Source organism: Lates calcarifer, linkage group LG2, assembly GCF_001640805.2.
Source record: "Lates calcarifer isolate ASB-BC8 linkage group LG2, TLL_Latcal_v3, whole genome shotgun sequence".
Classification (NCBI taxonomy): Eukaryota; Metazoa; Chordata; class Actinopteri; family Centropomidae; genus Lates; species Lates calcarifer.
In genome coordinates, this window is record NC_066834.1 from 9804188 (window position 1) to 9815341 (window position 11154).

The following is an 11154-nucleotide window of genomic DNA, read 5'->3' on the forward strand; positions in this document are numbered from 1 at the left end:
TTTTCCATTGAAACTATGAGAGGTCATATTTCCATCAGTTTTCCACCATCTCAGGTTTGACAAGCGCTCTTTAATGACATCATCTCATGGTGATCCCCTGTTCTGCTATGGTTTAATGGCACAGTGCCGCCAACTGTTTATCTTGAGGCACTTCACTTCTAAAGAGCATCTATTGACATTAATATCATGGATTAAGTTGCAAAGCCAAACACCTCACTGCCACTGTGGACACATTTTGGTTCTCAGTCATATGAAAAAGGAGAGCCCAGCGAGTGGGAGGAAGTGACGTGCAGCAAAAAGGTGGTGGTCAAAGATGCTAATATGGTATTAAAAAAATACAATTAAATTGTTAATTGCAATTTAAAATTTTAATTTCAAGATTGTTACAGCCCTACACTGTATCCCTGTTGTTCAGTGGCTGCAGTGTTAAAAAAAAGGAATCCACAACTAAGACAAAATATTCCTGCCCGACGTCCCAGCACTGTGTATTTAAAAAAATAAAAAAATAATTACTTACATGCAGTCAGTGAATTAATTCTTCGTACCTGCTCTAAACTCAGCTGCTGTTTCCCTCAGGGCCGGAGCTGGGCGGAGAGTTTCCAGTTCAGGACATGAAAACCGGCGAAGGTGGACTGCTGCAGGTCACGCTGGAAGGAATCAACCTTAAATTCATGCACAGCCAGGTAAGAGCCCAGTACCACAGCAGAGAAAACTGCTTCTCATCTCACACAAGGGCATGAAAATAAAAATCACTCATGATGGTTCAGAGTTCATCCCGTCCTTCTGTCCACCTTTCTGCTCGTCTCTCCTGTTTGCCTCTTTATCATTTCCTTTCATTTTGCAATGTCTTCCTCTATTGTCATAAAAAAAATAAATAAATCTGTAGTCAAAATGGCGGAGATGACTGATTACAACATGTTAGATTGGCATTTACTCATACCTGATATTTTCCCTTAGAGGAAGAATTCCTGTTTGTGCTTTTGCTTTTTTGTATTTGCTTTTTTTTCAGTTTCAGATTGTGTTTGTTTGTGCGTGTGTGCGTATCTTTGTATGCATGCATTTCCCTAAAACAAAATTAACACATCTTTCCACACAAGTTTCTTTTGACATCTGTGGTGCTCAAACCTCATGTTCATTTACTGTGTGGGAGGAGATGAAGTGTTAATGTGTGTGTGTTGTGCATCAGTGTAAGACGGACGACCTTGAGCAAAGACTTTTCATTAATAATTGGCTATTTAATAGCAACTTTCACATTTAAGTTTGGACCCTTGAACATCGTCATGTGTTGTCTTCACGTCTGTGCAGGTAGTGAGAGTCGGGGTTCGTATATTATTTCTTCAGGTTCATTAGAGTGTGCAACTGTGATTGAACATTGTGCTGTAGCTGAATAGTCTGAGAAGTGACCGTGCTGAAAGATCAGTGACCCATGCAGTTAACACACTTCATACACATACAAACATACAACAAATATACAACAATACAACAAAACAAATGAGTAAGGTTTTGCCAAAGAGTAAAAAAAAAATTAAACAATAGTATTCTTTATTAGAAATCATATATTTATAAACTGATTTCTCAACAAAAAGTAGTAATTTTAAGGATCAGTTCATCCAAATTACACGGAAAAAACAGACTACTTCTCACTTCACCTTATTGGTGTCTAGCCATGGGAAAAGGTTTGGTTGAATTTGTCCAGGTTTTGAGATGTTTGTCTCTGAGTTCCCTGCCTCCAACCCAGTATGATGGTAGTGAATCAAATCTCATTTGTGGTGTTTTCAAAATTGAAATCCCAGTAGTCACCAATCCACAATACTCTGCACATTCTCTTTGGGGCTACCAAACAAATAGTTGCAACTGAAATTAAATTGCATTTTTGTATTTTATTCTGTCACAGCATACGCATCTAAATAAAGTAAACGAATTGCACTACATGATGTTCTCATTTGAGAGAACATCAGAACCCAAGACTGAGAAATTTGTACTTTAAAACTTATTGTGTCATGGTGGCGCTCCCAATCTGTGCATTAACCATAATGTTAGTTTCAACTGAATATGCCCATCACAACCTCCCAAGCTGCTCTTATAGCGTTGTATTGTAGTGAAAAAGCTCTAACTGTGCTCTGTACTCCACCTGACCAGGACTAAACAGCAGAAGGACAAAGTCAGAGACCAGCTGGTGAACATAGTGGAGCATTTAGCAGCTAAAGAGCCAGATTCCCTCAGGAGCTGGTTTAAAGCAAAACAGAGCTAAAAGGAGAGTAAATGTTAGATTTAGTTTCTCTTATCAAGTTAAAAGGCGATCATGTAACAGATGTGTTTATATGATCTTATATTTCATCGCTGCATAACAAATAAAATATCATATAAAATTTCATTCAAGCATTGTAAAACCTGGGCAGATAAAACCAAAATTTTCTCCTTGGCCACATACAGTATATTTCTATAATCTGGGTGAACTGACCCCTTACATTACTACATTGACTCACTGATATGATAAGTGTCTGTTTTCCTTGCTGCCTCCATTTTTTTCTACCTCAGCCTCTTTGGCTCAAGTTGAATTTTTGCTCTTTATATTGGAAAGGGTTGAGTGCCAGACATAGAAAAGTTTTTTTAAATTTCATTTTTTTAGTCATCAACCTGAGTTTCCTTAAGAGGCTCAGGGTAGAGGACATTTCTAGAATTAACAATTTTAATAAGTAGTTTTGCTACAGTTAGTTACAGTTAGTTAGATTGTGTTTTGTTTGTAGATTAGTTCAAACATCTTCACGGAGGTGATTTTTGACTCAAATAGTTTGTGGATGCCTTTTTTAAAATTCTATGACTAAATTCAGCATTATAGTGAAAGAGCACCAGGTTGGGTCCTGGGTAGCTCTGCACTGAGATGGTGTCAGAGGTGATATCCTACATCATAGCGGGATTTACTTTCCATCAGTGACTGCCCTCATTTATCTGTTCTGCTGTGTGAGCAAGTGTTGTTGGTGCCAGCCCTTGTTGCTGGAGGAGGAGGCATGGAGGGCTCTGGGGGACTGAGATGTTTAAAGTCAAGGAAAACAAAGGTGAATCCAGCACTCAATACCCTAGTCAAACCTCTAGTCCTCTTCTTTTTTTTTTCCGATTTCCTTTTTTTTGGGGCTGATTCGTCTTGTGACAGGTTTTTCTTATTGGCTCTGGTAATCTCTTAGATAGATTCTTGATCTGAATCTGTACGAGGCTCCTGTGGATAGCGCCCTCTCGGAGTGTCGTCGAGTGTTTGTGCTCTTCTGTCCGATAATAATCCAAACCATTTCTCTCCCATGCTCTCTCCCCCTGCAAGGAGCGGAAGGTACACAACCTCTGCTGTGTTTGCTTATTAGCAGTTACATCTTATTGGGTTCCTTTTGTTTTCTCTATCTTTTCTTTTTACTGTCGTAGCTGTATGGCTAATCTAATTTTGTGTCCTTGTCTACATTCTTATATGAAAATTCCATGTATGCATCATCATGGGCCATATTGCATCTCTGAGCATAAAAAGAAATGAGTTTTTTTTAACTACCTTTGCTGTTTACATCAAAATATAACTCTAAAATATTCAGTTCTGAAACACTTCATTGATGAAACAAGTCATGCTGAATTAGTTTTGAGCTTTGAGCAGACTAAATGCATTTCTCCTCATTTAACCGTCGCCCATGTATGCGTTTGATCATGGAAACTTCTCATAGTGTGCTTTTCTTTTCTTTCATTAGCTGTTAAAAGCTTGCATCCATGTGTAGTTGTTTCATTTTTTTACCTTTCATACTGAATAAAACAAGTTTAACATGGTTAATTTTTAAATATAAAGTGTTTTCATCCAGTGTTGTTGAGTTAATAATGTTCTGTCTTGTTTTGTTTGTTTTTTGTTTGTTTTTAGGTTTTCATAGAGCTGAGTCACATTAAAAAGTGCAATACAGTGAAGGGGGTCTTTGTCCTGGAGGAATTTGGTAATTACACCATCTATTGATTCTAGGCCTGTACTCGGCACGGCAGTAACTCAGCTTCATGGCAAATGTATTGACGAGAGCTAATAAGGGTTTGCTAAATTGGATGCTCGTTCTTCTTGAGGAACACTGAGACACTGTTGTCTGCAGGTGTTTGAGTGAGTGATGAATTCTTCAGAGGATGTGGGTTTCTTTCAATCACAGGGTAGTGTTGAAGCCTAGAGCGAGCAACATTTCATTTAGCTGATAAAGAGGGACAGAGTCGGTTCAGAGAAACAGTATGTCTGTACAGTGTAAAAATGAAGTGAAGTCAGAACAGACCAGCTGCCTTTCTCCAATAAATAGGCACAAGTATAAATCATAACTAAACCGTTCCATCATTAGAAGCAACACCAGTTCTTGTCAACACTTTAAATGGTATAGTTGAAATTGTGTAACAGGATTTGATGTACAACTTTTAAAAGAAAACAAAGTGGGAATTTTTAGACTTCTGAGGTAAACAAATATCATGTTAGCCGAAAGGGAAAGATAAACATTAAAGGATATGTTTGTTAATATTCTATATCCTTTATATTTGTGATAAATCCCACGAAAAAACAAGTGTTTTCTGTATTCTAAGCCTGATGTATGTGTGTGTGTGTGTGCGCGTGTGTTATTTCTCTGTTCTCCCAAAACTATTGAAAACACATCAGTCAGCCACTGACATGGTGACATGTTCCTTCATCACTATGAACACACACACACACTGGTGTTCATTTTGAATCACCCTGCTGCCCTAGATACTCATCAGAGCACCAAATGTGTATTAATCCACAGCTGAAAATAGTCCCCAACAAATGCACTATTTACTTATGTTAACTTATTGATAGTTGTTTTTTTCCTGGGATTTGACAGTAGTAAAAAATATAGAATACTAGGACCTTTAATTTACATACAGCCATTTTTCAACTTGTATGATGATTTGCTATTAAGTTTCCTGACAAAAGAAAGTCACTTAATGAACTTGAGCAAAGAAAAAATAGTAGATAGACGTGCCAGGTGTTGCTGCGTTGTCAGTATGTTTCTCAGGTCCTGTGTCAGTCACATCCTGTAGGGAAATTTAAAGACTGAAACCAAACACTATGGCCTATATTATATTTATTTAATGTTTACAAAAAGATTTAATTTTTTAGATGTTTATTAAGAGCTTCATTTCAGCTTCAGAGAGTAAGACTTAACTGTCAGATATGGCAAGTAGCGTAACTGAGAGAATGGGACAAAGAGCTTGTTTTGTAGTTAAGTCTGTGCTTCAATGAGCAGGCGTTTGAAGGGTGAGTGCATCCTTTACTCTTCTAAGAAGAAGTCAAAAACAATGATTTACAGTGACAGTGCAGTTATATGATCGTCAGAGGTTGAAGTTGAGTGCCAGGCTGGGTTACTGTCGTGTCTCTGTGCTGCTTTTGTAATGTTGCCCTCATCTTTGCCACTATGAAAACCTTCATTCTCCAGCAGGTAAAGTGTTGTCACCTTTCTCCTTTCTTATTCAAACTAAATTCTGTGCAGAATATTTCCTCACTCGATCCTCTCATTGATTTATTTTTTTCCTCTTTGAGTTTCACCTGCTTCCTTCATCACTTGCTTTTCATTTCGGAGATCACCCCAGACTCCATCTCTCATGTGGTCATCATTCTCCGACAGTCTGCCTCTGTATCTCAGCCAAGTGGAGATCTTTGGTGGGACTGTTGGTTTTTTTTTTTTTTGTGGGGGGAGGGGGAAGGGGGGGTTGAGCAGAGGGATTTAACATCTCCCAGCCCCTTCATCTTTCCAGATCTCTGCCTCCTCATCTCTGTTATGGGTTCACAGTTACTAATGAAAAGTCAGTCTGTCCTGTGGACAGTGACATGGTCCTGGGTCGAAGGATTTTGGCCTCTTGTAGCTGCTTTTCTGTGATGTCTTTTAACTTTTGGTTCACTGGGGTGGAAGGGATTGGGGAGGGCAGGTTGTCCCTTTTTTTCTTGTGGTTTTTTTTTTTTTTTTCATATTTGAAACTTTACAACCTTTACAGTCTCTTGTAATAAGACATTTGTGTTTTTATTTGTCCATTTTGTGGGCCATGAACTTTTCACCAGCAGTCCTAAGCTCAAGTTTTATACTATACTTAAACAGTAACAGTAATCATTACATTAGTCTTTCACATAGGCCCCTAATGGATTGTAAATCATTTGAAAGATAAAATATATAGTTAGGATTCAACCACTGTATTTGGTCTAAACCTATACTAGACAAGCCACTCTTACCCTTGTCATCCTCGGTCCAAAATTCAATGTACTCTGACTGTTGTGGTGTACTCTTCTTGGCCCACATCCCATTTTACACATTGTTGAAAGTTCACCCCTGCAACCCCCAAAGCTCTCAAACATGAACTCACTGAGGTTCCTACTGCCTTTGAATTCTTTGTTTTGTCTCTTGCACTGGCATAGTTCCTGAAACTAAAGAAGTGGTGATCCACAAGTACAAGACCCCCATGGTGAGTACTCTCTCTTGTCAGTCAGTCAGTGCTTTTTACCAGTGCATGTGGAGTGCTACTAGTCACAAGGTGTGCCTCACAAAGTCTAACAGCTGCACCTGTGAGCATGAAAGACCTGATAATTAACATGAACTTAAGTCTGAAAAATTAAGCCATACTCTCAATGGAAGCACTTAAAGAACCTGTTTTTAGATTTTATCCTCATCTGCGTGTCTCTACATAGCCAGCATTAGCATTAACAGTTGTTTACTTTGTAGTCTAGAAGAAACATTGCGAGTTCAGCATCAAACTTCATTCCTTTACTCACCAACAGTTGTCTCCAAGCAGTGGAAAACAACAGCAATGCTTTGCTTCTTGTTCTATCACTTCTTTTACTGAAGTAAGATACTAACCAGCTAGCCCCAGCCCGACCCATCTCATTACTTCTGATAACAACTCACTGTAGCGTTTGACTGCCCTTAAGAAGTAGCTATGCTCAGAGGGCGTATTCTGACCTTTTGTATTGTAAACATAACAATGGCCTCAAGTTCTAACAAGTTCTTAGGAAGCAACCATCCCTGGTCCCAGCAAGAAACCATGTTCATCAGCTGAATATTGTACAGTCTCAAATAGATTGAGACCAAGATTTTATTAGACCCATCTCATACAGTGTGATACATTTGAGAATGGGTGCTAATATGACAAAGAAATAAGCTTTATTTAAGAAATAAGCTTTATTTTACAGGTCCACTATTTCCTAATAATGTCTTGAAAGTTTCCTGGAAAGAACAATGATATATGCAAATGATATACAGCGGAAACATTGCAGACATGAAGTTGGTATCTTGTTCATAGCTCACTTAAGAAATCATACAGCACCATGTCTCTCCTGCTGGGATGTTGACACTGTCAGCCTGTTTTAAATCACCATCGCTGCATCTGCTTTAGTTGTATTTATTCCCACGACACCATACAGCTCTCAGCAGGTAGAACTTACTGACACTGGAGCTGAGAGTATCGCAGCGGACAACAGAAATGAGTCGTTCTGCCCTGCCTCATGCTGTCTGGCATCGCTGTGCCCTCCATTTTCATTAGGTCTTTATTTCCATCACAGTTAGTTTTGTAAGTTGGCCTATTTAAGACAAGATATGGTAGTAAAATTAACAACTCCTGCAGTTCACTGTGGTGAACTGTGAGGCAGCTAAAAAAATAAAAGTGTAACACCTCATCGACTGACTGAGTCTAATAAGGGACTTCCTGACAGATGCATCAAATAGTCGAGTTTTAGGGGGCAGCCCTGTTAATTTCCATGGAAGAAATTGCTTGATTTACACCCCAGTGAATATTTATTACTCATACATTTATTAGTGGAAACCTAATATTTTATTTATACCCCAAATTTATGCAAAACATGCACTTTACATGTTCAGCTTGCCTGCTATCTTCTGAAGAAAAGTCTCAGGGGTGTGCTAACTTAGCATTTACAAGTACTGTAATTGAAAGTGTACTAGATGGTCACTCTCTGTTTTACCTTTAATTTGTGTCAAAATTAATTCTTTCCAGGAAACTGGAATACAGACAAGACAGGGACCCCCTCCAGAGTTTTATTAGTGCTCAGAAACTCCACAGGGCACCTTTTTAAATACTGAAGTATGCAACAGTCCATATTCCTCCAGCATTCAGACTGCGAGGAGCCTTCTGTCTAGCGTTGTTCCTCATTTTATTTTGTACACAGATGTAACCTCACACCTGGGATATTATCTTCCTCACAGCTATTTTTTTCCTCTGCAGGCACATCAGATCTGTTACTCGGTCCTCTGCCTTTTCTCCTACGTGGCGGCAGTGAAGGGGAAGGAGGCGGAAGGAAAACCCAAGATTCTGTCGCCAAGACCCCTTCCAAGCTAGTCTACACTCTGCGCCATTCCCCTCCACCCTCCCAAATGTCCTTGATGTGCCTCTACTTGAAATGGCATCTCAGCTCTAAAACCACAGACTTCTGACAATCCCTAACTTTATTCTAAGCACACAATTCCTGCTCCCTCCTCCTGTATATACAAGCCTTTGACCCTTTTTAGATCTTAGTGTAGAAGTGTTTGGTCTGTGATGTCATGTAAATACCTCCGGCCCCCTCATTGCTGTCGTCCTGATGATCATACCAACTAGCTAAATGTTCCCCCTCCCCAGCTCTTCTCCTCTGCGTGAAAGTCTTCTATTGTTCCTGCTGCCAAGACCCAACCGTTTTTACCAGTAGGAGATGTGAGGGATGGCCCTGAGGTGCAGAGTGCATGCAGGTCCCATGCACAGCCTTGACATTCACTACAGAATAGTCCCCCACTCCCCATCCCACCCTGCCTGTCTCCATACGACTGTGTGAGTTATTCTGTGATATGTGGTTACTGTAAAGTTCCAGTCTGTCCAAGTTTAAACTGGTGAAAAAAAAACCAAGAGACCCTCTTGTAGTGCAGGACATCCCATACTGAAAATGCTACTGTATACTGCACCAGAGCACCGCATGTAAACGCTTCTTAAAGGTGTTTGAACCCTAAAATAATGTGAGTGTTCTCAGACGTGTTCTCTTGCCCTAGCTCAGCCTGCCAGGTTGAATTATTGTTCTAGTTCTACTGTAAAATTTCTTGTCTGTGGTCTGCTGTTATCAATTGCATGTTACTATGAGGATGAAAAATAAATATTATATATATTTCTATATATAGTATTTATTTAATATATACATATATTGACTGTACATTTCTCCAAAAAATGTTACAAATTGTTGATTTGCTAGATGTGCAATACTTAATAAGTAGTTAGCCATTGCCAGGGCCAGGTTTTCTTGAGTTAACTGGCTTTCACAGGGTGAAGAATGTAAGAAAGAACTTTTTTTTTATAGTACATATTGATTGATGTGAATATGATGATTCAGTGTGACTGTTTAAAGTTTGTCTTTCAAAGGTAAATCAACTCCAAATCACACATAGGAAAAGCCAGCTGCTGTGTTGCTCTCTCTCTGGGTGCAAACTTTGGAATATTTTGCACTCAGGCCACAGCCCCAATCAGTGTCGTCACAGCAGGTGTTTTTAAAGAACTGCAGGTGGCGGAGATGTCAGAGAAGGTACAGTACCTTTTCCATTTGAACTTAAATCACTACAAGGCAACCCAAGTTCATCTTGGGTCTGAATTATTTGTGTCACTGGTGGTGCACTTTTTTTTTTTTCATTAGAAACAGTTCATGTTCATTTGTACGCTGAAGTAAAAGCCAAATCCACATAGCTAAAATTGGTGTCACATATGCAATGTGTGCAACTGCAGAGGGTTGCTGTTGATGGTCTTTAAAACAGGTCAGCAGATCCTATTTTATGCTGGCAAGTAACTGGTTGTCAGCTGCGCATTTTAGCTGGAAATTATTAAAAAATTGCTGAATCCAAATATGGACAGGTACATGCTTGATTGTTTATACCATAGTCTCAGATATTGCCCACAGCTGTGGTGCTTGAACTACAAGACTCTCAACAAACCAGTGGCAGAATGGTTCCAAAGCCTCCACTGCTGGCAGTTATCGAAAAAAATTCAGTATTGATAGTCAGTTAAATCAGTGAGTTTAAACTGTTTAGATTTATACATAGATATAGATACAGTCTTTTTTATCCTACAGGAAATCATTTTAAAGACTGAATAAGAACAGCAGCAACCACTTGTAATGTGTGCCTACATCCTACAGTCTCACATTTTCATTCTTGATTCATCTCTTGGTCAGAAAGTGATCTTAAATGCCCAATTGTAATTTCCTGTAGTCTAAGCTGACGTGATTATATTGTCTGGCCAACAGTTCAAAACTCAAAAACGGTCGATATACTGGCATAAAAACAAAAAAAACCCAGCAAATAATTGCATTCTCTAAAGGTCATTTAACAATTGACACCTTATTCTACAACTAATGCCTGTTTTTACATCACTGATTGGGCTGGAACAAAAAAAAACAAACAAACAAACTCTGAACTCACAGCAGCAGTTTTCCGTCCTGTGATTGGTGATTTACCGTTCAGACATGTTGAAGCCTACAGATGTGTTCATCTGCTCCATGAGGAGAACTCCCAAGTCTTAATGTTGTTTCTGTTCCGTGGTAGTACACAACTGGTGAATCTGGTCCCATCGCTGGCCCCGTTAACTTTCACAGCAAGAGTGTGTGCGTGTGTGTGTGCAAGTGTGTTCATGTGGTGAACGGTTTCTTCAGATCAGCAATATATCGGTACAGCTATATCACTGGAAGATGTTTTATTTTGATTCTGACACGCTTGTATTTTTAGTAATTTAACTGCACAAAGGAAAATAATTGGTAGGATGTTCAGACGATGCTGTTCCATCTATGAGTAACATCACATGTCAGTGTAAATAAGACAGAACTCGATCTGAAGCTTCTTCACAATTGGTTTGGGAATGGGACAAAGCTCTTTCTGCTTAAGTTAAAAGGACTTTTTTTGTTTGTTTGTTTATGTTTTTGTTTTTTAAAACTGGATTATTACAACTCATCTCTTGTCATTGTAGTAGCCAGCTGCTGTAACGAGAAGAAAGAAATGAGATGTCAGGTGTAAGTACTCCAGTATTTGAAAAAGTATTTATAGAATATGTACAGCTTTGGCAATATAATAAAGTTGTCCCAAATGAAGCTCAGTGCAGTCCACTGTCCTTTTATCAGAGGGGAAAAAAATGTGTCAACAAGTA

General features: G+C 39.0%; 1 protein-coding gene across 19 annotated transcripts in view; it reads left to right on the plus strand.

Annotated features, from left to right (window-relative positions):
- madd (MAP-kinase activating death domain) overlaps positions 1–11098 on the plus strand; it is a 49905-nt gene extending 38807 nt beyond the window's left edge. For 13 of the 19 annotated variants that reach the window (XM_051075220.1, XM_051075212.1, XM_051075206.1 and 10 more), the window contains 4 exons: positions 577–683; positions 3887–3956; positions 6413–6459; positions 8230–11098. In XM_051075220.1, the coding sequence (XP_050931177.1) occupies positions 577–683; positions 3887–3956; positions 6413–6459; positions 8230–8343 (338 nt within the window). In that variant the 3' untranslated portion in view covers positions 8344–11098. The remainder of the gene's footprint in view (positions 1–576; positions 684–3886; positions 3957–6412; positions 6460–8229) is intronic. The other 6 variants (XM_051075225.1, XM_018683383.2, XM_051075228.1 and 3 more) reach the window with 1 other exon arrangement.
- The last annotated feature ends 56 nt before the right edge of the window (positions 11099–11154 follow it).